The sequence below is a fragment of the Scyliorhinus canicula genome, chromosome 10 (genome assembly GCF_902713615.1).
Source record: "Scyliorhinus canicula chromosome 10, sScyCan1.1, whole genome shotgun sequence".
Classification (NCBI taxonomy): domain Eukaryota; kingdom Metazoa; phylum Chordata; class Chondrichthyes; order Carcharhiniformes; family Scyliorhinidae; genus Scyliorhinus; species Scyliorhinus canicula.
The window spans coordinates 110,024,456-110,051,457 of NC_052155.1; the positions used below are offsets into that span (position 1 = coordinate 110,024,456).

The 27,002-nt window shown below is 49.0% G+C and overlaps 1 protein-coding gene across 2 annotated transcripts in view; it reads left to right on the forward strand.

Annotated features, from left to right (window-relative positions):
- c10h8orf34 (chromosome 10 C8orf34 homolog) overlaps positions 1-27,002 on the forward strand; it is a 536,034-nt gene that overhangs the window by 216,933 nt on the left and 292,099 nt on the right. For both annotated transcript variants that reach the window (XM_038809543.1, XM_038809544.1), the window contains exon 5: positions 12,872-12,897. In XM_038809543.1, coding sequence (XP_038665471.1) covers positions 12,872-12,897 — 26 coding nt within the window. The remainder of the gene's footprint in view (positions 1-12,871; positions 12,898-27,002) is intronic.

Below are 27,002 nucleotides of genomic sequence, written 5' to 3' on the forward strand. Positions count from 1 at the left end.
ATGTCTGCGATCCGGGGAAGTGGGTACGCATCGAGGCGCGTGTACCATTTATGGTCTGGCTGTAGTCTACAACCATCCGGTTCTTTTCCCCGGTCTTGACGACCACCACCTGAGCTCTCCGGGGCTATTGCTGGCCTCGATGATTCCCTCCCGCATGAGTCGCTGGACCTCGGACCTGATAAAAGTCCTGTCCTGTATGCTATACCGCCTGCTTCTGGTGGCAGCTGGCTTACAGTCGGCGGTGAGATTTACGAAGAGCGGGGGAGGGTCGACCTTCAGGGTCACGAGGTTACATACAGTGAGTGGGGGTAGGGGCCCGCCGAACTTTAGAGTTAGGCTCCTGAGGTTGCACTGGAAGTCCAGTCCCAACAGGAGAGGAGCGCAGAGGTCGGGGAGTACATATAGATTAAAATTGGCGTACTCCGTGCCCTGTATTGCAAGGTTTGTGGCAGTGTACCCCCCGGATTTGCACCGAGTGCGACCCAGAAGCGAGGAAGATGGTTTGAAGTACAGGGAAGATTGGGAGCGAGCAGCGCATTATCATGTCTGGGCGAATGAAGCTCTCCATGCTCCCGGAGTTGAACAGGCAAGACGTTTCGTGTCCAATGACCCGGACAGTCATCATGGAGCTCCGGAGGTGTTTGGGTCGCGACTGGTCGAGGATAACCACGCCGAGTTGCGGGTAGCCGGCGTGGTCGGAGGTGATCCCAAGATGGCTGCCCACGTCGGTCGCACGTGTCGGGCAGCGTTGCAGATGACGGCCAAGATGGCGGCCCCCATCGGTCGCACGTGTTGGGCGGCGAGGAAGATGGCATCCAAGATGGCGGCCCCCATGAGTCGCACATGGCGGGTGACGTGGGAGACGTTGGCCAAGATGGCGGCCCTCGTGCGTCGCACATGTTGTGCGGGCTTGAAGATGGCTGCCCCCATGGACAACACGAGACAGGTGACGCGTCCGAAGGGGGCGGAGCCGGCAGTCACGCAGCCACACTGCCGGGTCTGCGAGCCTGTGAGTCTGAGAGTCGGGCCAGTGATTTTGAGGATTTGGAACTGGCCAGGCAAACTTTGGCAAAGTGTCCCTTTTTGCCGCAGTCGCTGCAGTTCGCGTTCTGGGCCGGGCATCGCTGCCTGAGATGCTGGTGCTGGCTACAGAAATAGCAGGGTAGCCTCCCCAGGTTGGGCGGGCAGCCGCGCGGCACAGGCCTGGGGTACTCCCTGGTCGGGAGTCCACGAGAGGGGTCACGTGATTAGACGGGTACGCTTTGAGGCTTTGGAACGCTGCTTCTAGGGTGGTGGCTAGCTTTACTGTCTCTTCCAGGTCGAGGGAACGTTTCTCGAGTAGGCGCTGCCTCACGTAGTTGGACCTGACTCCAGCCACATAGGCATCCCGGACAGCGAGGTACATATGTTGAGTGGGTGTAACGGCCTGGTAGTTGCAACTTCGCGCGAGGACTTTGAGGTCGCGTAGGTACTCCTCCAGCGATTCCCTGGGGCGTTGGTGGCGAGTGGTGAAGAGATGCCGCGCGTACACCTCGTTCACTGGCCTTACGCATAGGCGCTTCAGCATCGCGAGGGCGGTTGCGTATGTGGAGGCTTCCTCGAGTTGTGCAGAGATTAGATGGCTCACCCGGGCGTGGAGGAGGCTGAGCTTCTGATCGTCGGAGATGGAAGGGGAGGAGGAGGAGGCGAGGTAGGCCTCGAAGCAGCGGAGCCAGTGTGAAAAAATCCCTTTGGCCTCCGCAGCCTGTGGGTCAAGTTCTAGTCGGTCAGGTTTGAGGGCCGATTCCATTGTGGTGTTGTAGTCGATTAAATTGATACGACCGACTTCCGGTTGCGGCTATGACCAGCTAAGTCGCACGTTTGGCGGCTCCTGCTACAAAGGTGTTTTCGGGCCGATTGGAGGGCCCCAACGGCGCTGTAAGGACAAATCCCGGTGGGGGAAGGCTCCCTGAGGAGAACCAGACCAACTTTATGGTCGGTACCCGGAGTGGGGTGGTAAAGAAAGCAACAGCAGCTCCTCAAAAATAGCGGGGGAAGAAGACCAAAATGGCGGCCGGTGGCGCACCCGAGGAATGGAGGAAATGGGCGGAGGAGCAGCAGGCCGCTCTCCTGCGCTTCTTTACGCAGCTGAAAATGGAGCTCTTGGAGTCAATGAATGCGACGACCACCAGGCTGATGGGAGCCCAGGCGACCCAAGAGGCGTCGATTCGGGAGCTGCAGCAGGAGATGACTGTGAGGGAGGAGGAGGCCACGGTCCTCGTGGGAAAGGTAGAGGTGCACGAGGCACTCCACCTGAAATGGCAGAGCCGTTTTGAGGAGCTGGATACCCGAATGAGGCGGAAGAACCTGAGGATCTTGGGCCTGGCAGAAGGCCTGGAGGGGTCAGACCTCCCGGGATACGTAGCAGAAATGCTGAGCTCCCTGATGGGGGCAGGGGCCGTCCCTTCGCCCCTGGAGCTGGAAGAGGCCTACAGGGTCATGGCTAGGAAGCCAAGAGCAAATGAGCCCCCGAGGGCGGTGCTGGTGCGGTTCCAGCGACTCAGCGATCGTGAGAGAGTGCTGGAGTGGGCCAAGAGGGAAAGGAGCAGCAAGTGGGAGAATTCGACGGTGAGGGTCTACCAGGACTGGAGTGCGGAGGTGGCTAAGCGGCGGGCCCGGTACAACCGGACGAAGGCGGTGCTACATGAAAAACGGATCAGGTTCGGAATGCTGCAGCCAGCGCGCTTGTGGGTCACCTACAGGAACCAACACCACTATTTTGAGTCCCCAGAAGAGGCGTGGGCCTTTGTACAGGAAGAGAAACTGGACTCGAATTAGACCCAGGGGATACTTGGCGGCCGTAGCCGCTCGGGTACTTTCAGCTGAACAAGCGTTTTTTTTTTCGGCTGGGTCGGAACTGGGCAACTCTTATTGGAACGGTTTCCTTTTTTTTTCTCTTCTTTCCTTGTTTGGATCTTGAACTCTTGCTTTGGGTTTTTCTTCTGATGTTTTTTCCCCCCTTTGCCAACTTCCCTTAGTTATTGTTATTGTGGTTATTCATGGTTATTTATGGTTATTTATACTGTTTGGTAGAGGGCGACTGTTAAGTACATTGTTATTTGTTATCTATCTGTTATTTATAATGTTAAGTTGGGGAGGCGGGACGGGGGGGGAGAGCAGATCGGGGATATGGGCTCCTAGGGGGGGTTCTTTACAGGCATGGACGGGGACGGGGGTGGAACTGAAGATGGCGGGGTGGGGCGTGGCAGGGCGAAAGCGCGGGCTTTCCTCTGTTTTCCCGCGCGCGGGGCAGAGGAGGGGGGAGGGGAGGAGTGCGGGGCGTGGCTAGCAATGGCGACCTTTCCCGCGTTGGAGCGGGGCCAGGGAGGAGTGGCAAGGGGGGGAGGCCCCCCCCCCCCCGAGCCGGGGGGAGTCGGAGTGTGGCAGGAGCAGCCGGGTCAGCGTAAACCAGCTGACTTACGGGAGTACGATGGAGGGTACATCGCGGCTAGGAGGGGTCCTAGCCTTGGGGGGGGGGGGGGGGGGGGGGGGGGGTTAGGGAGGGACACGGGTTGCTGCTGGAAAGACAGAAAGGGGAAGTGGAGGACTGGAGAGGTGGGGGGAGGGGGCCATCGCCATGGGGAGCGGGTCAGAAGGGGAGGGTCGACCCGGGGCGAGCAGGGAACAGGACATGGCTAATCGGCAGGGGAAGGGGGCGGGTCGTCCCGCGACCCGGCTGATCACTTGGAACGTGAGGGGGCTGAATGGGCCGGTCAAGAGATCAAGGGTCTTCTCACACCTGAAGGGACTGAAGGCTGATGTAGCAATGTTACAGGAGACCCATTTGAAGGTAGTGGACCAGGTTCGCCTGAGAAGGGGGTGGGTGGGACAGGTGTTCCACTCTGGATTGGACGCAAAGAACCGGGGGGTGGCGATTCTGGTGGGAAAGAGGGTGTCGTTCGTGGCGGAGGAGGTGGTGGCGGACAAGGAGGGTAGGTATGTGATGGTGAAGGGTAAGCTGCAGGGGGAGAAAGTGGTGATGGTCAACGTATATGCCCCAAACTGGGATGACGCGGGTTTTATGAGGCGCCTATTGGGCCTCATTCCGGGACTGGAGGCAGGGGGCTTGATCATGGGGGGGGACTTTAACACAGTGCTGGACCCCGGGCTAGACAGATCGAGCTCAAGGACCAATAGGAGGCCGGCAGCGGCAGAAGTGCTGAAGGGGTACATGGAGCAGATGGGAGGAGTAGACCCATGGAGGTTTGGTAGGCCGAGGGCGAGGGAGTATTCCTTTTTCTCCCACGTCCATAGAGTGTACTCCAGAATCGATTTCTTCGTGTTGAGCAGGGGGCTGATCCCGAGGGTACGGGAAGCTGAGTACTCGGCCATTGCGATCTCTGATCATGCACCACATTGGGTGGATGTGGAAATGGGGGAGGCGCGGGACCAGCGCCCGCTCTGGCGGCTGGATGTGGGGCTGTTAGCGGACGACGAGGTGTGTAAAAGGGTCCGGAAGAACATTGAGAGCTATCTGGACTTGAATGACACGGGTGAGGTGCAGGTGGGGATGGTCTGGGAGGCCCTGAAGGCAGTGATCAGGGGAGAGCTGATCTCCATAAGGGCACACAGAGAAAGAAAGGAGAGGCAGGAGAGGGAGAGGCTGGTGGGGGAGCTTTTGGAAGTGGATAGGAGATATGCGGAGGCACCAGAGGAGGGGCTGCTGGGAGAACGGCGCAGCCTGCAGGTCAAGTTCGACCTGCTGACCACCAGGAAGGCAGAGACGCAGTGGAGAAGGGCACAGGGCGCGGTCTATGAGTATGGGGAAAAGGCGAGCAGGATGCTGGCACACCAGCTTCGCAAACGAGATGCGGCTAGGGAGATTGGGGGAGTGAAGGAGAGGGGCGGGAAGGTAGTGCAGAAGGGGCAAGAAGTGAATGGGGTCTTCAGGGATTTTTACAAGGAGTTGTATCGGTCTGAGCCGCCGACGAGGAGAGGGGGAATGGAGGACTTCCTAAACAAATTGAGGTTCCCAAGGGTCCAGGAGGGGCTGGTAGAAGGGCTGGGGGCGCCAATAGGGCTAGAGGAGCTAGTCAAGGGAATAGGTCAGATGCAAGCGGGGAAGGCGCCAGGGCCAGATGGGTTCCCGGTGGAATTCTACAAGAAAAATGTGGACTTGGTGGGACCGGTACTGGTACGAGCCTTTAATGAGGCGCGAGAGGGGGGGGTTCTGCCCCCGACAATGTCGCAGGCTCTGATCTCCCTGATATTGAAGCGGGATAAAGACCCCGTGCAGTGCGGGTCCTACAGGCCTATCTCGCTTCTGAACGTGGATGCCAAGTTGCTGGCGAAGATCCTGGCAGCTAGAATAGAGGATTGTGTGCCAGGGGTAATCCATGAGGACCAGACGGGGTTCGTGAAGGGGCGGCAGCTCAACACGAACGTGCGGAGATTGCTGAATGTAATTATGATGCCGGCAGTGGAGGGGGAGGCTGAGATAGTGGTAGCGCTGGACGCGGAGAAGGCATTCGATAGGGTGGAGTGGAGTACCTGTGGGAGACGTTGGAACGGTTGGGTTTGGGGAAGGGTTTATTAAGTGGGTGAAGTTGCTCTACTCGGCCCCGACGGCGAGTGTAGTGACAAACGGGAGGAGGTCGGAGTATTTCGGGCTCCACCGAGGGACCAGGCAGGGATGTCCCCTATCCCCCCTACTTTTCGCACTGGCGATTGAACCGTTGGCGATGGCACTGAGGGGTTCAGGGGGGTGGAGAGGACTGACTAGGGGAGGGGAGGAACATCGAGTATCGCTGTATGCGGATGATCTACTGCTGTACGTGGCAGACCCAGAAGGGGGAATGCCGGAGATAATGGAACTATTAGCAGAGTTTGGGGACTTTTCGGGGTACAAACTAAATTTGGGCAAAAGCGAGGTTTTTGTGATACACCCGGGGGACCAGGGAGAGGGTATTGGGAGACTCCCCTTCAAGCGAGCAGGAAAGAGCTTTAGGTACTTAGGGGTGCAGGTGGCAAGGAACTGGGGCAAGGAACAAGTTGAACTTTTCCAGGCTGGTGGAACAGATGGAGGAGGAATTTAAGAGGTGGGACATGGTACCGCTGTCGCTGGCGGGGAGGGTGCAGTCAATCAAAATGACGGTCCTCCCAGGGTTCCTGTTTTTATTTCAGTGCTTGCCCATCTTCCTCCCTAGGGCCTTCTTCAAAAAGGTGACGAGTAGCATTATGAGCTACGTGTGGGCGCACGGCACCCCAAGGGTGAGGAGGGTCTTTTTGGAGCGGAGTAGGGACAGTGGAGGGCTGGCACTACCCAATCTCTCGGGGTATTACTGGGCGGCAAATGTGTCAATGGTGCGCAAGTGGATGATGGAAGGGGAGGGGGCAGCTTGGAAACGAATGGAGAGGGCGTCCTGTGGCAACACAAGCCTGGGGGCCCTAGTAACGGCACCATGGCCGCTCCCCCCCACGAGGTACACCACGAGCCCGGTGGTGGCGGCCACCCTCAAGATATGGGGGCAGTGGAGGCGACACAGGGGGGAAAGGGGAGGTCTGTTGGCGGCGCCAATAAGAGGGAACCATAGATTCATCCCGGGGAACATCGATGGGGGATTTCAGAGCTGGTACAGGGTGGGCATACGGCAGCTGAAGGACCTGTTTATAGAGGGGAGGTTTGCGAGCCTGGGAGGGCTGGAGGAGAAGTTTGAGCTCCCCCCGGGAAACATGTTCAGATATTTACAAGTGAAGGCATTTGCTAGGACGGCAGGTGGAGGGGTTCCCCCTGCTCCCCAGTAAGGGGGCGAGTGATAGGGTGCTCTCGGGGGTCTGGGTCGGAGGGGGGAAGATATCAGACATCTACAAGATAATGCAGGAGGCGGAAGAAGCATCAGGGGAGGAGCTGAAAGCCAAGTGGGAAGGGGAGCTGGGAGAGCAGATAGAAGACGGGACGTGGGCGGATGCACTGGAGAAGGTCAATTCTTCCTCCTCGTGTGCGAGGCTGAGCCTCATTCAATTTAAGGTGCTGCATAGAGCTCACATGACGGGGACAAGGATGAGCCGGTTCTTTGGGGGTGAGGACAGGTGTGTCAGATGTCTGGGAAGCCCAGCGAACCATGTGCATATGTTCTGGGCATGCCCGGTGCTGGAAGGGTTCTGGAAGGGGGTGGCAAGGACGGTGTCGAAGGTGGTGGGGTCCAGGGTCAAACCAGGATGGGGGCTTGCGATCTTTGGGGTCGGGGTAGAACCGGGGGTACAGGAGGCTAGGGAGGCCGGAATACTGGCCTTTGCGTCCCTAGTGGCTCGACGAAGGATATTAATTCAATGGAAGGACGCGAGGCCTCCAAGCGTTGAAACTTGGATTAACGATATGGCTAGCTATATTCAGCTAGAAAGGATCAAATTTGCCCTGAGAGGGTCGGTACAGGGATTCTCCAGGCGGTGGCAACCTTTCCTTGACTTTTTGGATCAGAGATAGACGTTCGGGGTCGTGGCAGCAGCAACCCGGGGGGGGGGGGGAGGGGGGAGTGGGAGGGGGGGAGTGGGGAGGGGGGGAGGGGGGAGTGGGGAGGTGGGGGAGTGGGGAGGGGGGGGAGTGGGGAGGGGGGGGAGTGGGGAGGGGGGGAGTGGGGAGGGGGGGAGGGGGAGGGGGGGAGGGGGGAGTGGGGAGGGGGGGGAGTGGGGAGGGGTGGGGAGGGGGGGGAGGGGGGAGGGGAGGGAGGGGGGAGGGGAGGGAGGGGGAGGGGGGGGAGGGGAGGGGGGGGAGGGGGGGAGGGGGGGGGGGAGGGGGGAGGGGAGGGGAGGGGGGAGGGGGGAGGGGAGGGGGGGGGAGGGGGGAGGGGAGGGGAGGGGGGAGGGGAGGGGGGGAGGGGAGGGGGGGAGGGGAGGGGGGGCAGCAAGGGTCGTGGGGGGACATGCACGACTGTAACGCGGGCAAGTCTGCTCGCTGCTCATGTCTGAAACTGTAGGCTGCCTTGTTTGTTAAGTTGTTGCTTGGGGGGGGGGAGGACTGGTGCGCGCGAGAGGGCGGGCGAGGGAGGGATATTTGCCTAGAGGGATTGTGTTGTAAATAATTTAATAAATTAGTAGGGGTAAATGTTTGTATGGAAAAACTCTTTCAATAAAAATTATTAAAAAAAAAAATAAATAAAAAAAAAAAATTGATACGACCATCAATTCATGCGAAACAGAGAGTAGATGTAAACTGTGGCTTTAATCGACTAGAACAGTGCCTGCCTGTGACTGCTCTGCTACTGAGAGCTGCCTACAGGGCTACTGCTCTTTATACCTCCCTCAAGGGGCGGAGCCAGGGGCGGAGCCCACAAGGGCACCAACATGATACATTCTGTGTAATGTCATACAATGGTCCATAGGTGGAGCCCACATAGGCTACAGCGTGATACAGTGACATACATGGTGAATGGTTAATAGAATACGTTCACCACACTGGGTCGGAGGGGTTGACTCCCCATGGGTCAGAATGGAGGAGAGTTTGTGTAGGGGTCGGAATTGAAGGCGCTCGCAACAGCGCCGCTCCCAACAGCCCCAGGGAAATACTCAGGGAGTCCAGTTGTAATAGCTTCATTGAGAATTTGGAGGCAGTTTCGCTGGCACTTCGGGTTGGGGGCAGGGTCAAGGGAAATTTGGGAACTGATTCGGGGGAGGCAAAGATTTGAGCCAGCGAAGTGGGATGGAAATTTTCGGAGATGGGAGGAGAAAGGAATTAGGACATTAAAAGATTTGTTTCTTGGGAGTCGCTTTGCAGGATTGAAGGAGCTGGGAGCGAAGTATGGGCTGGAGCAGGGGGAAATGTTTAAATATATGAAGGTTCGAGACTTTTCCAGAAAGGAGATACAGAGCTTCCCAGTAGAGCCGGCTTCTACATTGTTGGAGGAAGTGCTGACGATAGGGGGACTGGAGAAGGGGGTAGTGTCGGCGGTTTACGGGGCGATTTTGGAAGAGGAAAAGGCACTGCTGGAAGGGACCAAGGCAAAGTGGGAGGAAGAGTTGGGAGAGGGTATGGAGGAGGGGTTCTAGTGTGAGGTGCTCCGGAGGGTGAACGCCTCCACCGCGTACGCGAGGTTGGGGCTCATACAGCTGAAGGTGGTATATAGAGCGGACCTTACAAGGGCGAGGATGAGCCGGCTCTTTGAGGGGGTATAAGATCTGTGTGAACGTTGTGGGGGGGGGGGGGGGGGGGGGGAGGTGCTTGCAAACCACGTTCATATGTTTTCATCCTGTCCAAAGCTGGAGAATTACTGGAAGGAGATTTTTAGGGTAATCTCTAAAGTGTTGCACACAAAACTGGATTCGAGCCCTCAGGAGGCCATATTCGGGGTGTCGGACCAGCCAGGGTTGGAAACAGGTGCGGAGGCAGATGTTGTAGCCTTCTCCTCGTTGATCGCCCGAAGGCGGATCCTGATGGGATGGAGAGCGGCCTCTCCACCCTGTACCCTGGCATGGCGGGGGGGGGACCTGCTGGAATTCTTGACTCTTGAGAAGGTCAAATTTGAACTGAGAGGAAGGAGGAGAGGTTCTACAATTCATGGCCGTTATTCATTATGCACTTTCAAGAATTGGATTACATCGAACATTCGGGGGGAGTTTTGGAGAGTTGGGGGGAGGGGGGGCTGTATGTGTTAATGGTGACTGTGGGTGATTCCTGATTCCTTTTTGTTATTTGTTTATGTTAACATGCAGGCCAATGTCTGGGGTTTAGTGGAGGATGGGATTGCTGTTATTGATATGGGGATTGACATTGCATTCGTTAAGATTATTGTTTATTGTTGGGTGTAAATTTGGCAGAAAAAGTGAAAAAAGGACAATAAAAATATTTTTTAAAAAAAATAGAGTGCCTAGTCACATGACCACTGTCTCGAGATCGCAACCTGGTGGTTGGATGTCGCACCACCAGCCATCTATGATATTGCGTACAGGCAGATCACCACACCTGGGACTTCACATAAAAAAACCTCCAACCCAGGACCAGCTCCAACCAACATTCATTCTAAGCGGCACAGCTGCATGACAATCCAGAACTTTAACACTTGGGGGATGAACAGTCTATCTCTGAGAATCGGCTCCTTTACGATATGTGCGTACTTGGCTATTTGTCAATCTTGGAGACCATGTAGTGCAATCTGTGGGCTGTGCAATGCAAAGAGAAATTGGAAGGAACATTGTTCCAACTCTTTCAAGAAGGGAGAGGTATTTGACTCCATCCTTGGTTCAGACTTCCTCCCCTCTTGTTTTCCAGCTTCACTCACTCACTGCAAGTATTCCAAGTCCAGCAGAAAACGTTCCAGGTTACTGCTCCTGTACTAAACACCAATGTTCTGAGCTATTTCGTCACTCTTCATCATTAAACTGGCTTAGATTTCAGTTTAGTTTAAGAGTGTAAGCTAACATGAGGTCTCTGTGTTAAATATTGTTCTGCGTGTGGTAGGTAAACAGTTTGGGAAATGGGGGGGGACAGAGATCATGCGGGATTCTCCAGTTCCCCAGCTGCGTGTTTCTTGGTGACATGCCGTTCGCTGGCGGCGGGATTCTCTATTCCCGTCTCTTGTCAATGGGATTTCCCATCAAAACCACCCAGCGCCGCCCGGAAACCCATACGCATCGGGTGCGCTGCCAGCGGGAAAAGAGAACCCCAAAAGGATGACACCAAGATTGGTGGAGTAGTGGATGAGGTGGAGGGCTGTTGTCGGCTGCAAAGAGACATTGACAGGATGCAGAGCTGGGCCAAAAAATGGCAGATGGAGTTTAACCCTGATAAGTGCGAGGTGATTCATTTGGTAGGAAAAATTTGAATGCGGATTACAGGGTCAACGGCAGGGTTCTGAGGAGTGTGGAGGAACAGAGAGAGCTTGGGGTTCATGTCCACAGATCTCTGAAGGTTGCCATTCAAGTAGATAGAGCCGTGAAGAAGGCCTATAGTGTGTTAGCGTTTATTAATAGGGGGCTTGAGTTTAAGAACAGGGGTTATGCTGCAACTGTACATGACCCTGGTGAGACCACACTTGGAATATTGTGTGCAGTTCTGGTCACCTCACTATAGGAAGGATGTGGAAGCATTGGAAAGGGTGCAAAGGAGATTTACCAGGATGCTGCCTGGTTTGGAGGGTAGGTCTTATGAGGAAAGATTGAGGGAGGTAGGGCTTTTCTCTTTGGAGCGGAGGAGGATGCGAGGCGACTTAATAGAGGTTTATAAGATGATGAGGGGGATAGATAGAGTGGACGTTCAGAGACTATATCCTCGGGTGGATGTGGCTGTTACAAGGGGGCATAACTATAAGGTTCAGGGTGGGACATATAGGGAGGATGTCCGAGGTAGGTTCTTTCCTCAGAGTGGTTGGGGTGTGGAATGGACTGCCTGCTGTGATAGTGGAGTCGGACACTTTAGGAACTTTCAAGCGATTATTGGATAGGCACATGGAGCACACCACAATGACAGGGAGTGGGATAGCTTGATCTTGGTTTCGGACAAAGCTCAGCACAACATCGAGGGCCGAAGGGCCTGTTCTGTGCTGTACTGTTCTATGTTCTAAAAGCCGGAGAATTCTGGCCCCTGTGTTATTATTAAGACCATTATAGTTCTCAATTCAAATCCGATTAAGGTGTTGATTTCCTTTAGAGCAGTAAAACCAGAAAACAAACAATAAAATATGAATAGCTGATGGACAAATGGAGAGAGGAGATATTGTGCTCGTCTCTGCAATAAAATGTAAGAATGATGAACACTGACTAAACTTTTTTCAAGCTCTCATCAGGTTTGAAAGCTGACCTATATCTCTCAGCTGCAATATCAGCTCTGAATTGTACTCCAGAATTTTAACATGCCTGTTGTGGTGTTCTTTGTGTTGCTTGTTTAGGATGGTTGGCGCAGTGTTCCACAAAGACCACAATATAGCTTTTACTTAAACAAAGCTATGATTTTATTTACACTACTAAACTGGATTTCGACACTTAATCCTTTCAGAATACAGAATTGATTAATAACATCTTACTACACTCATCTGCTGCCAATCTCACTACTGGTATAGACTATAATCTAACCTTCTCACACTAACTGCTCTGGTGACCTTTCTCTTGCTGTCCCCTGCATACACTCTTCCCCTAAGATCTAGTTGCACTGCTTTATATAGTAGTATCTGCAGCTCCCTCTCGTGCCCATTCATGGTACTACAGTAACCCATGTAATGCTGATAGTTATGATAATACCACACCAGTCATCTCTGAATGGCGGAATTTATGCAGTTTAATTTGTTGCAGACATTAAGTACAGAAAATGTTGTGAGCTACTATCCATGAACTTTTCAAGTTGTTATGGTGATGCAATAAAATTTTGCCTTGCTTTAAGCATCTTTTCAAAGCTCCACATTGTAGTCTGCCAACTAATGTATATAGGTTGCGAGCTTCTGTAAACTGCAATAAATTTTGGATTGTGTATTGGACAGAGCGCGGAGGTGGGCCCTGAGGAAGAAAGTAATTCTTCGATGGATGAAATATGATTGTAATTACAAAAACATTTATGGTTGTAAAATTGCTTAAATAAGATGTCGAGTAATGAGCAATAGGTTTGTGATTTCATTTGATGCTGGTATGACGTCCCTTCCCAGTACTTCAGTAGTTAGACCTGTGTAATGAAAAGAGTTGAAATTTAAAACAAACATCGATACTATACTTTGCAGATCTGGGAAATGTAGTTGATATTACATCACAGTTTTCCCACTGTTAAGAATAACACTGCCACTGATATTGTTTATAGTTCATTTCAATTTGTTTAACTTACAATAGGAAGTTATGTATGATCCAGAGACAGTCCAATCCTTTGTCAAAATCCTTTTCAATTTATTTTGATTTTAATCTTTTTTTTTTGTTTGGTCAGGTATTGCCACTGATGAATTTGATCAGGTAAGTGTTTTTTTTTGTATCTTCCTTTCATAAAACAGGAATAAAATTTGTAAAGTATTAATTATTTTCACATTTACAGTTTAGTTTGCTGAAAACTAAGCATAGATTTTCGTAACACAGTTTTGCAAACCAAGAGTAAGTTTTCATTTTTAAAAACTTATATGCTGAATACTTTTAAGTATTGCTGAGAATTATATTTTCTTATATGGGAAAAGAACTGAAACATAAGAACATAGGAAATAGGAGCAGGAGTAGACCAGAGAGCCCGTCAAACCTGCTCCGCCATTCAATATGATCATGGCTGACCATATCCCCTAATTCCCTGAGAGACCAAAACTCTGTCTATCTCAGCCTTAACTGTATTCAATGATGGAGCATCTACAACCCTCTGGGGTGGAGAGTTCCAAAGATTCAAAACCCTTTGAGTGAAGAAGTTTCTCCTCAGCTCAGTCTTAAATGATCGGTCCTTTTTCCTGAGACTCTGATCCTATGTTTTAGTTCCCCTGATGAACAGAAACAATCTCGCCCATTCAGAATTTTATAAGTCTCCCATCAGAGGATAACTCCTTCATCCCAGGGACAATTTAATGAACTTGCGCTGTATCACCCTTTATTAAATGTGGAGATCAAAACTGCACATCGTGCTTCAGATGCGGTCTCTCACCTAAACCCTGTACAACTGTAGTGAGACTTCTTTATTCTTGTACTTTAATCTGCATGCAAATAAAGGCCAACATGTTAGGTGGATTTACCATGCTAAACTGCCCCTTAGTGTCCACAAATGTCTGCACAAGGCGGGGTTATGAGGAAAAAGGGCAGGGGAGTGGGCCTAGGTAGGGTATTCGTTTGGCGGGTTGAAGCAGACTTAATGGGCTGAATGGCCTTTTTCTACACTGTAACAATTCTATGTTGTTTGCCTTTCTAATTGATTGCTGCAGATAAGATAGTTTCTGTATGTTGTGCAGAGCCAGAGTTGCTTTTAATTATGTCAATGGCAACCTCCTTTGCTGGTGTGACCACATTCACCGATGAAAGATCTCCTCTTGATATTGTATGCTCCCTTATTTTGTAAGCTGTACACCAAGAAGTTTCTTAATCTGTGCCCTGTGAGGCGGCTTGACATAGTGTTTGTAATAAGAGGAAGGAGGAGCTGCTGTGGGGAAGCGAGGAAGTAGATGTACAAGTTGGAAGGTCTTGCAGCGGGGGCATAGTGGTGCGTCCTGCTGGTTGAAGATGTGGAAGGGAAGCTGGGGAGGGATGTATTATTGGTGGTTCTGGGACTAAAGAAGGTTGGTATAGGACTTTGCAGCAAGTAAGAGCATATAAGAAGTCTAACATTGGAAGTCCTAGTGAGCTCATTACGTTTCGCCCTCCATTTTTGCGAGGCCTGAGGAACAATGCTCTACTATTTATATGTTTTGCAACCTCCCCTGCCAGAACATTGGGCACAGAGCAGCCATATCTAGGGAATGCGATTTCCTTTCTTCTGCTCACTTGTTTTATGAGCACCTTCAACATACCACTTGAAAGACTCAGATCTCTGGCTACAGTCATCAGCAGTATGGGAAAATGAGTTGTAACATCCAACGTTGGGAAATTATCCCTTTCCTTTGGAGATTCGGGCTGCTTTTAAATGGAAAAACGCAGCCAAATGTTCCATCTTCTTAATCAGAAAGCTGAATATAGTATTGGGGAGTAATGCTGAAAGCTCACCCTGAATATAATGAGAAGCAACTGCAGGCTCAGGGCTTGGGCAAAGGCTCTACAGGACCAAAATGGCTTCTGCTGACACTACAGGTCAGAAGGTCACAGAAATGAAATGGCTTCTGCTGACATTCCAGGTCAGAAGGCCACAGGACTAAAACGGATTCTGCTAACATTATAGGTCACACAGGACCAAAAAAAGGCATTTGCTAACGTGACAGGTCATAAGACTGAACAATACAATGTCTTGAGCCACCAGATAAGACATTACATCAACCTCTGATACGAGGAAGTCGGCCAATGTGCAAAGATTAAACTGCTTGAACAAGCACAAAATAGCTCATTGCAACAGCTGACGAGGAAAAGTTGGTTAAAATCTAGTTGGTAGCCTTCCTGCTAACTACCCACTCATCCAGACTTGGCTGGAATTTTACGGGGAAAGGGGGAGGCGTATGGCAAACTGCCTGCCTGTCTGCCCTTAGGCCCATTGTGGTCCTTAACTGACCAATCAATAGACACTTAAAGGCTTCATCCTGCTACCACAGTGGGTACGTTTTACCCACTGTGAGGAAGGCTCATGCCATGCAGGAAGTCCAGAAGACTTAGCTGTTGGATTTGATATTGGGCAAGAGGGATGGGGGAACCACCATTGTGGACCAAATGGGTCCATCCGAGGACCCACACCCACGCTTTAAGACACAAACTATGGCCTCCTGAGGCTGACACCTCCGCCCCCCCAAACCCCATACTCCCACTGCGCCCTCACTGAAGCTCCCAATCCCAGACTTACCTGGACTCCTGAATGTGGTGGGACCACTTGTAGTGCCAGCAGTGGCCAGCACTCCTACTGGCAATGCGGAAACAACAGATATGTTGGCCTCCCAATTGGCTCTCTGAGATGGAAATTCCTCCTGAAGTAGCGGCGGACGTCCTGCCTTAAAGCAATTAACATTGCTCCTAGCACTAAATTGCTGTGAGGCACCTGTTTGGATCGTGGTTAGGCTCTCCTCCCCATATTGTAGCTGGGGGCTGGGAAATGTGGCACTCTGTAAAATCCTGCCTCACTTGCTGAGTATTTCAAGTATTTTCTCTATAGAAATAAATGAAGTTATATCTGCTCCACAGACACGTGCGCACATGTGCAGTGCCCAGTTTTATCCCATAAGGCATGAATGAAATATTTATTGTTCTGAAATTGCAACTATGATTTACATCATCCACCAGACTATGCTTACCAAGAGTTGCCTAATGTCTACTGATACTTTGTGTTACATCAATATTAGGCAAGACTATACTAAACAGTTTATAAGTAAATTCCAATGTTGCTTCTAGCAATAGGAATGCATGTTAAAGAAGAAATTGATGACAAATAATAATTATGGAGTAAATGAACTATGTCAGGCATTGAAAAGGTGTAGTTAAACCATTGTGTGAACAGATGTCCAGATTAAATTTTTTTTTAATTTATTCTTTTATGGAATGTGGGTGGCATGGCAAGGTCAGCAAGTTTTACTCATCCCTAATCTCCCTTGAACTGAACGACTTCCTAGACCATTTCATAGGGCAGTTAACAGCCACATAGCTGTAGATCTTGAGTCACGTATAGGCCAAACTGGATAATGCTGGCAGATTTCCTTCCCGAAAGAACATTAGTGAGCTAAATGTTTTCTTTATGACAATTGATGATAATTTCATGGTCATTATTACTGAAACTAGCTTTATATTCCAGACTGATTATTTGAATTTAAATTCTTCCAGGTGCCCTGGGGGAATTTAAACCCATGTCCCCATAACAATAGCCTAGGCCTCTGCATTACTAGTCTAGTGAGTTGCCACGAGACAACCACTCCATCTCGTGTGTAATATCAGCAGTGGCTACCACTTCCGGTAGCCCTACAGGTACTGGAGAGCTGCCCTTCATTCGTCAGCAGTTCTTGCGAGCTTGATTTCCACTACTGGGAGCTTGAGTGTGTGGTCGGCCTGAGGCTTTCCAGGTAAGTGCCCAGTTACCTCATAATAGCATTGGGCCTCGTGAAGAGAAGCAAATGGGGTTCTTTTCTCCCTGCACCCTCCCCAAACACCCAGCCACCAATACTTGCATTCTGCCCCAGTTTCAGTAGTTAAGGGGTCCAACAGATAAAATATTAAATATGAGAGATTTAGAACAGAGAGCAGGAGAATGTTTTTTACACTGAGAAAATGTTGTGTTCATTTCAGAGTTGTTTTGTGTCAACTCTATTTACATGGAGAGAATGTTTAGTTACTGTTGGGTAAGAAAGATCAGTTCAAGGTGTTTCCCAACATCCAGAATTGAAAGTATCTTGAATTCCATTATCAAGGTTGGACATGTTAGATTTTATTTATATATGTAGGCTATGTAATGGATATATTCAGGTTTTAGAATCTCATTTAAACTAATTTAATATAGAAAATTTTTTAATAGCCCATTTATATTTCACTGGCTCTGCAAATCATAATGACTAAGGGATGCTAATTCTGGATTGTGCAATATTTCAGTATTATTGGGATAATGTGCAGGCAAGAAGATTTTCAAGTTCTTTTTTTTCTGTTTTTAATCAAAAAATACTTATGTTGTTAAGCTGTAAGCATTTAAGGAATAGAAGCAGTAGCAGGTGATCTAGTCCAATGAGCAACATGATCCATTTTATCATTCAATCACTGCTTAGCTTCTACGCCAATTCTACCTTCTGTCCTAACCTCTTGATTCCCTTGGTGCACAATTGATGATCCATCAATTATATATTTTTGCATTGAATTTCACTGACAATTAGGTCTGGATTTTTGCAGAGTCAGGCCAACTCTGGAGGCATTTAAAAATAGCGGGTAGGACCCAATTCCCAGCTTTCGGCCATAAGGCAAAACTTTCATCCTGGGAATTGGCCTGGGAAGCCTTTTCTGAACAGCTTCCAATGTAAATATGTCTCTCAAGTAAACTGACCAAAACTGTACAGAACATTCTTAAGTATGGTTTCACAAATGCCCTTATAGTTGTAGCAAACCTCCCCTACTTGTATACTCCATCTCCTTGAAATAAAGACCCATCTGACTACTTTTTGCACCTGCATTCTGATGTTTTGTGATTCATGTACAAGGTCACTCAGATCGCTCTGCACAGCAGCATTCTGTAGTCGCTCTCCATTTAAATAATATTCTCTGTTTCCATTCTTCCTGCCAAAATGGCATCCTTACATTTTCCCACATTGTACTCCATCTGCCAATTTTTTTCTCACTCATGCAACCTCTGTATATCCTTTGCAGAGGCTTTGCCTTCTCCTTACAACTTGAACTTCTGCCTATTTTCATATAATTAATAAACTTGGTTACAATACAGTTCGGGCTGGATTCTTCCGGCCCACCCACCGCAAGAACGCCACAGGCGAGACTCGGACGGGATTCTCCGGTCGCCGGACGGACACGGGCAGAGAATCCCACCATTAGTCTCTTCATCAAAGTCATTAATAAAAATCATAAATAGTTGGGACCGCAACACTGATCTGTACGAAACTTCACCAATTCGCCATTCTGAAGATGACCCATTTTTTCCACTCTTCGTCTGCCAATGCTCTATCCATGCTAATATATCAACCCCATAAATTCTAATCTTTTGTCATAACCCTACATATGGCACCGTATTAAATGTTTTTGGAAATCCATATACACTACACCTGCTGGTTGAGTTTATTCACTCTGTTTATTACATCCTCAAAGAACTCCAATAAATCTGTCAAACAAATTTTTTTCATAATACCATGTTGACTTTGCCCATTGATATTATGACTTTCTAAATGTCTTGCTCCTATTTCTTCAATAATAGAACCTAGCATGTGCCCAGTGGCAATGTTAGGCTAACTGGGCTATAGTTTCATGCTTCTGTCTCCCTCCTCTCATGAACAGAAGTGTTACATTTGTGATTTTCCAATACACTGGGATTTTTCAGAAGATTAGGGCTAATGCATTCGCCACTTCTGCAGCCACTTCTTTTAAGAGCCCAGGTTAACAGCCATCAGGTCTAGAGGATTTGCCAGCCTTAAGTTCCATTAGTTTTCCCATTGTTTTTTCTCTAATGATCATGATTGTTTTAAGTTTTTCCCTTCCTATTGCCCCTGACTCCTATTCTTGAGATGCTTTATGTTTTCTGTGATGAAGATGGATTCAAAAATACTCGTTTAAAGCCACTGCCATTTCCTTGTTTCTTCTTATTAATTCCCCAGTCTGACTAATGAATGAATGCTCAATTTAGCTAACCTTTTCCTTTTTGTATGCTTGTTGAAGATTTTACTGTCTTTATATTTCTTACTAGTTTTCTCCCCGTATTCCAATTTCCCTCTTTTAACTACTTTTTTAGTCATCATTTGCTGGTTTCTAAAACTTTCTGAACCTTCTGGCATACCACAATAAATTCTCTGCAGCCTCATATGCATTTTTTCAATTTGATACCACCCATAACCCCCTTAGTTAGCCACAGATAAGATATTGGACAGCACGGTAGCACAGTGGTTTGCACAGTTGCTTCACAGCTCCAGGGTCGCAGGTTCGATTCCCGGCTTGGGCCATTGTCTGTGCGGAGCCAGCACGTTCTCCCCATGTCTGTGTGGGTTTCCTTCGAGTGCTCTAGTTTCCTCTCACAGTCCAAAGATGTGCAGAGTAGGTGGATTGGCTATTCTAAATTGACCTTAGTGTCCAAAAAGGTTAGGTGGGGTTACTGGGTTACAGGGGTATGGTGGAGATGTGGCCTTAAGTAGGGTGCTCTTTCCAAGGGCCATTGCATACTCGATGGGTTGAATGGCCTCCTTCTGAACTGTAAATTCTATGATCCTCTAAGATGGTGCAGCCTACTGATGGTGCCTTTCTTCCTCAATGGAATGTATTTTTGTTGAGAGCTATGAAATGATCTCCCTTCATGTCTGCCACTGCTTCTCTACCATCTTACCTTTTAATTTGTTTACCCAATCCAATTTAGCCACCTGTGTTCATACCCTGGCAATTGTCTTTATTTAGGGACAGCACGGTGGTGCAGTGGTTAGCACTGAAGTCTCACGGCGTCAAGGTCCCAGATTCGATCCCGGCTCTGGGTCACTATACGTGTGGAGTTTGCACATTCTCCCTGTGTTTGCATGGGTTTCTCCCTCACAACACAAAGATGTGCAAGGTAGGTAGATTGGACATGCCAAAGTGCTCCTTTTAAAAAAAATAAATTTAGAGTACCCAATTATTTTTTCCAATTAAGGGGCAATTTAGTGTGGCCAATCCACCTATTCTGCACATCTTTTGGGTTGTGGGGGTGAAATCCACGCAGACACGGGGAGAATGTGCAAACTCCACACGGACAGTGACCCAAGGCCGGGATTCGAACCCGGGTCCTCAGCGCCGTAGGCAGCAATGCTGACCACTGTGCCACCGTGCTGCCCCCAAATTGCTCCTTAATTGAAAAAAATTAATTGTGTACTCTAAATTTATTTTTTCAAAATTGTCTTTATTTAAACTTGTCAGTAGTTCTTTTATTCTGAGAACCAAGTTGGAACTTCTAACATGTCTGTTCTGGGGTTGGTGGGCCAGAATAGCCTATCCCAGAATGGAAATTACACGTGGTAAGACCCCTTTATTTCAAGGCTGGTCTGCCAAATTGGGAAATTTCCTGACTCAAGCAATCTGCCTCTGTAGCGAAAGCCTGGCCCTTAAAATGAATATCTTGGAATACCCGATGACGAAATGGAGCAGTGCTGGATTCAGCATTTTAATGGCTTTCCAGCACTGCCTATCGGCCAGGAGGAGCATGAGCACTTAAAGTTACAGAGTATATATAAGTTTCACTGGTTGATTTGGTTTAGTGACGAGATTGTGGATTTTCATCTCTTTGGCGTTCTTGAAGGCTTATTTCGAAACTGCTTCTTAAAGCAGGTGAATGCAATCAATCCATATATGTTCAGTTACCTCCGCACTGGTATTATATGCAGTATACTTTTTGGCATAATTTTAAACTGGTACCAGTACTTTATTTTCCTCTTAATGTAACTCCATTTCATCAATTTTCCATATAGATAATTCTGCAGAACTCAGGACTTTATTGGATCAATTGAAATTAAGTTAAGGAGACAATACGAGCTCTTTTTTTGCAAAAGATAGCTCGGGTAAATGTATACGCAAATTAGGAATGATATCTCATCAATAAATGACTACTTCAAGTCTGTTTGATTATTGATCGCTTTTCATGCTCAATGCACATAAAGGTATTCCACAAATCACTGCCAGAAGGATTTTAAACCAAATAAAACAAATGAGTCTGATCTTAAATTGTTGTCTTAATCTTTCCAAATTAGTGCTTACAGTGCTTGAAGGACAGTGTTTCAAAGCCAGAAAATTGCAAAATTTAGATCTGTTTATAAAAATGAAATAGTGGGCGCGATTGGCGCGGCAAGGCCATTAAACCTCTCGAGTGACCTGTCGCAAAATTTGCAACGCTCAGATCGCCTCAATCTCACGCGATGTCACGATCTAGCGATTTACTTATTTAAGTGAGCAGTTAGACTTTAAAATGCCGGCGCCCGATGCTACCGAAGTCCAGGAACATATCCGTGCCTGGAAGACCTTGCCATGGCACCGTATAGCACTGGTCCACACAAACGTGGACCAGGTGTAACAGCATCTGGACGATTTGCCCAGGCCATTGGAGGCCCCGAGTGGTCGGGCTCTGTGTAGGGCTGTACCCTGATACTCCTACTACCTGGGCACCTTGACACTGCCAACCTGCCACCATGGCATGGCCACCCAGGAACCCTGGCTGTGCTACCCTGGCATGTCGGTGTCAGGCTGGCAGTGTCAAGGTGCCCATGTGCCAGGCTGGCAGTGCCTAGGTGCTCTGCCCTTATGAGGTGGAGTGAAGGGAGCTAAGGACTCTCCAACAGATAAGTTGGGGCGTTGGAGGGGTCAGGAGACCGCGGTGGGGGTGCCAAGGGGGATCGTGAGATCAGTATGGCTTTTTAAAATTACCTAATTAAATAATGAGGTAAGTCCGACCTCGGTGGGGTGCTCCCAACTGAGGCCGGAAAAGAAAGAGTCCCGTTTGATAGAGGGGTCGTTCTTGGTGCCTGCTAGCAACACCTGTCTAAAAGTGCCCAAAATGGGACTCTGCTTCTTGGGTGTTAAATCACGGCCAGCATTTATTTTTGTTGCGATCCCCTTCTCTTACATTGTACAATTGACGCTCATTGCAGTCTGTGACTAAACAGATTGTCCTACTTTTGGGAACAGCTACTGCAAGCGCTAATTAGTTGAGAAATTATCAATTTAGGATAAGGGTGTCAAACATTCAGCCCATGAAACTGTTTTATTCAGCCCGCAGTCACCTGGAATTGGCTATGGATTTCCCAGTCACTGCTTCTAGCAGTCTAGGATACCTACATGTGCTGCAATCTATGGTCCCTCTGCTGGTGTATTTGAAGGTGGGGACGGCACTTAAAATAAAGCAGGTGACTAGCCCGCCGCCACCTTCCCCCAACCCTGACCTATCCCCCCATAAAATGGCAGTCTCAGACAGCCCTTCCTTCCTTAGACCTATTGACGCCCTGAAGTGGACAATTAATTGCCACTTAAAGTCCTCTCTCTGCCTCCACTGTAATATTTTGGTCTCTTGGGGCAATGAGAGGGTGAGGCGACCAACCCAACATCTTTGACTGTGCAGGCTGCTGTTGGGCAAGAAGGGGAGCTACATTCTTTGAAGGGCATTGGGGACAACACCCTAAGATCATACCCACCCTTTCTATCTCTTCCTCACTGGCCTCTATAACCAAATCCCCACTCCACTCCCCTCACTCCTTGCTGGGATCTCCCAGCCTGGGCAATATCAGGTTTTTTAGTGCTCTAATGGATGTCTGGACGTTCTGCCAAGAATACTTATTGAGGCATGGCTGAGACCTGAGAAATTCATTATTCTGTTGAAGCACCTGTGCTCCAGAGAAAACATTTCTCTGCTTCTTTTGTCTCTGGTGTTAGCTTCACAACATTTATTTAAACAAGTGAAGAGGTTTCAAGTGCTTGCAGTTTCAGCTGTTGAAACTTTAAAGGATCTGAGTGATTGTTCCTTATATTGCCTTGCAGTAAAAAGTGAGTTTTATTTGTAACAAAGTAGGAACTTATGAATGAATGTTAAAATATTTTCTATACATCTTTTTGTTATTATAGGGTTGAATGGTTCCATACAGTTTATTCTGCACAGTATGGCAATGGGTATGAACGTACCACAGCTTGAATAGGGACGCGAGGGGCTAAGAGGGGACAATAGTTGGGCATAGCCTGGAATGAGTTGCCATTTGGGTTGATTGGGGAATGAGGACATGAGAAATCATAGGGGTGTGAGGCATGGGAATCGTGTAGGCAGCAAGGAACTGAGAATTGGAGGGTTGTCTTGTTTTTATTTTAACTGGGATGAGATCCCAAAACACCGAGCCAGGCCTCTTAAACAGCCCGCACAATAATAATAAAATGAATAATGTCACAAGTAGGCTTACATTAACACTGCAATGAAGTCACTGTCAAACCACAGCTGGGAACATATCATAAAACCTCAGAATGAGGTAACACCTTCACATGACCCATCTCTGACACTTCCCTTCCCCTCTGTGACCTCTCTATCTAGATTTTTACGACACCCTGGGCGAATATGCAGTCAATTCCAGCCCCACAGCCCCTGGAGTCCCAACTTAAGTGAATTAACCAATTTGTATATTTTCCTGAGATCTTTAACCCACGACAGCTCCAATGAGTTACAGTTGCAAGTAAAACATATTTTTAAAATTTATAACAAGGAAAAAGATGAACATATAGGGCGGAATACTCCGCTCCCCATGTGACATGGGAGAATCGTGGGAGGGCCTCCCGACATTTTTTACGCCCCCCCCCCGGTTCGGAAAAATCGCCGCTCGCCGTTTTTTACGGCGAACGCCGATTCTCCGAGCCCGATGGGCCGAGCGGCTGGCCCTTCACGCCCGTTTCACCACGGCAGCAACCACACCTGGTCGCTGCATTCGTGAAACGGGTGCCAGATGCCCGTTTAGGGCATCTAGGGGCCCGATTTGGACGGGAGCACCGCTACTGTGCTCGGGAGGGGTCAGGCCCGCGATCGGTGCCCACCGATTGTAGGGCCAGCGTCCAAAACGGACGCACTCTTTCCCCTCCGCCGCCCGGCAAGATCAAGCCGCCACGTCCTGCCGGGCGGCAGAGGAGAAAGACAGCACCACGCATGCGCGGGTTCGTGCCGTCTGCGCGCTGATGTCATCCGCGCATGCGCTGGTTGGAACCGGCAACCCGCGCATGTGCGGATGACATCAGAAAAGTGCCGCTTCCGCGTCATTTCCGGCACGACGAGGTCACGGCTGGGAACGACGGGGGCTCGCTCCTAGCCCCCCGTGTTGGGGTGAATTAGGTGCGGGGAGCGGGCCCCGAGGCCGTCGTGAAGCTCGGCCGATTTCACGACGGCCATCCCGATTTTTATCGGGAGCGGAGAATACCGCCCATAATGTTAAGAATGGAACAATGGTCTAACTAGTCTCCAAACCGCCTTCACCCAGACACACACAAGTCAAACATATGGTTGAGGTAGGGAAAGGATTGAACATAACAGGGATTAAAAGCTGCTGAGCTGGCGGTCTTCGTAGATGGTGATCTTCCATGGACGTGAAGCTTGGCAATCATCAGTTGATTAGGATCTTCTCATGTCTAGCTTCAATTACAGGCAGGCTATAGAATCCCCTCTGAGGAGTCACTTTCACCCTCAGGTCTGTGCAATTGAAGCTTGCCTCTGCCTATCAGCCTCACTGAGTTATCATAGATATCATAGAATTTGCAGTGCAGAGGAGGCCATTCGGCCCATCGAGTCTGCACCGGCTCTTGGAAAGACCACCCTACCCAAGGTCAACACCTCCACCTTATCCCCATAACCCAGTAACCCCACCCAACACTAAGGGCAATTTTGGACACTAAGGGCAATTTATCATGGCCAATCCACCTAACCTGCACATCTTTGGACTGTGGGGGGAAACCGGAGCACCCGGAGGAAACCCACACACACACGGGGAGGATGTGCAGACTCCACACAGACAGTGACCCAAGCTGGAATCGAACCTGGGACCCTGGAGCTGTGAAGCAATTGTGCTATCCACAAGGCTACCGTGTCGCCCTGTAGTTGAAACTACAGTTTACATCATGAGGGTTTTAAATGGGCTGTTAAACAACCGCTCTCCTTGTTCTGAACCCTCAAGAAGAATCTAACAGAGGAGAGAAAATTTGGAGCACTGGCTACACAGCTCTTAATTAGATAGAAGTATCTACCTGCCCACAGTTCCTCTCATAGTTCACTTTCACAGGCTAGCTGAAAGCATTTAAATCGGCAGGTCTTTCAAACAGAGTTCTACAATTTCACCGAACTGGCTGGAGACATTTAAGGTAAAAGTTACTTCCCCAGGCTGGCTGGAAGCATTCAAATTGCCAGGCCAAAAGCTGAGAGAGAGTCATGCTGTGTGTTGCTTTCCAGGTATGCACAGAGCTGAGAGGAATAATGAAGCTTGCCTTCTGAGCAACCTTTCGTCGAGAAAGTTCTGAAAGGTTCCACAAATCCTATTCAGATCAAATGATGCCCCAGAATCTCAGAGGCACCGATTGGCTGCTTGCCAATCCATCAAAATGACATCAAGGGCTAAGCCAGAGAGCATCAAGGGAGAGGCCTGGGCCAGTCCATTAGACCAGGGGTGTTTTCAGTTTGAAACAAAATCTGCAATGTTGCAGGACAGGGATTAAACAAGAGACACACAAAACTGACAAGGATTTAGCCAGTTCCTTACACAATTTCATTTGATAGACTGACCATCAATATTCATTACAAGCCCACCGACTCCCACAGCACCCTCAAATGCAGCTCCTCATATCTGGCTTCTTTTAAGAATTTCATCCCATTCTCCCAGTTTCTCTGCTTCCGTTGCATCTGTTCCGATAATGCCATTTTCAGAAATGGTGCTTCTGGCATGTCTCTGCATTTTTCCTTTATTGAGATTTGCCCTCCACTGTAGTTGACAGGGCACTCAACCGTGCCTGACCCATCTCCCACATCGCCGTCCTAACCCCTTCCCCTCCCTTCCAGAATCATGATAAGGTCCCCCTTGTCCACACTTCTCACCTTACCATCCTCTACATTCAAAGGACCATCCTCGGCCAACTCCAGCATGATGACACCATAAAACACATCTTACTCTCAACACCCCTGCCAGTGTTCCGCAGGGACCGCTCTAAGTGTGATGCCTTGCTCCATTCCTCCAACTCATCTCCTTCCCAGGGCACCTTCCCATGCAATCGCTAAAGGTGTAGCACCTGCACCTTTCCTTCCCCCTCCTTACAGTCCAAGGGCCCAAATACTCCTTTCAGGTTCAGTAGCATTTCACTTGCACCTCTTTCAATTTGGTCTGCTGTATTCACTGCTCACAATGCAGTCTCCTCCACAATGGGGAGACTAAAAGCAGATTTGGTGACTGGCTTTATGGAACATCGTCATTCTGTCTGCAGTCATGACCCCAAGTTTCCTATTGCTTGCCATTTCCATTTAGAACCTTGCTCTCATTATTATATGCAATGTTCCAATTAAACCCAACAGAAACTGGACGAACAGAACCTCAATCTTCGAATTAGGCATGTTACAGCCTTTTGGATTCAACACTGAATGCAACAACTTTATACTGTGACCTTTCTCCTCTATCTTGACCCTTTTATTAAATCCAAAAATGTTTTGTCCCAACACAGCCACTCCCCCCCCCCCCCCCCCCCCCCCACCACCATCCTGCAGGGCCATCTGTCACTTGTTCTTTCATTTTGATTTCACTGAACACTGACCTTTGATCTCTTATCAACACATTCTGCTATCCTACCTTCATACCACTATCAGCACCTTTTGTAGTCCTTTACACTGTCATTAACACTTCCTTTGTAATATACCCTACACACCTTTGTTCAATTTGATTTGATTTGATTTGATTTTTTGTCACATGTACCGAAGTACAGTGAAAAGTATTTTTTCTGCAGCCGAGGGAAAATACACAGTATGTACATAGTAGACAAAACGAATAATCAACAGAGAACATTTACAAATGGTATATCGGCAAACGGTGATTGGTTACAGTGCGGAATAAGGGGCCAAACAAAGAAAATACATGAGCAAGAGCGGAATAGGGCGTCATGAATAATGTTCTTACTGGGAACAGATCAGTCCGAGGGGGATTCGTTGAGGAGTCTAGTAGTTGTGGGGAAGACTTGTTCCTATGTCTGGATGTGCTGGTCTTCAGACTTCTGTACCTTCTGTCTGATGGAAGGGTCTGGAAGAATGTATGCCTGGGTGGGAGGGG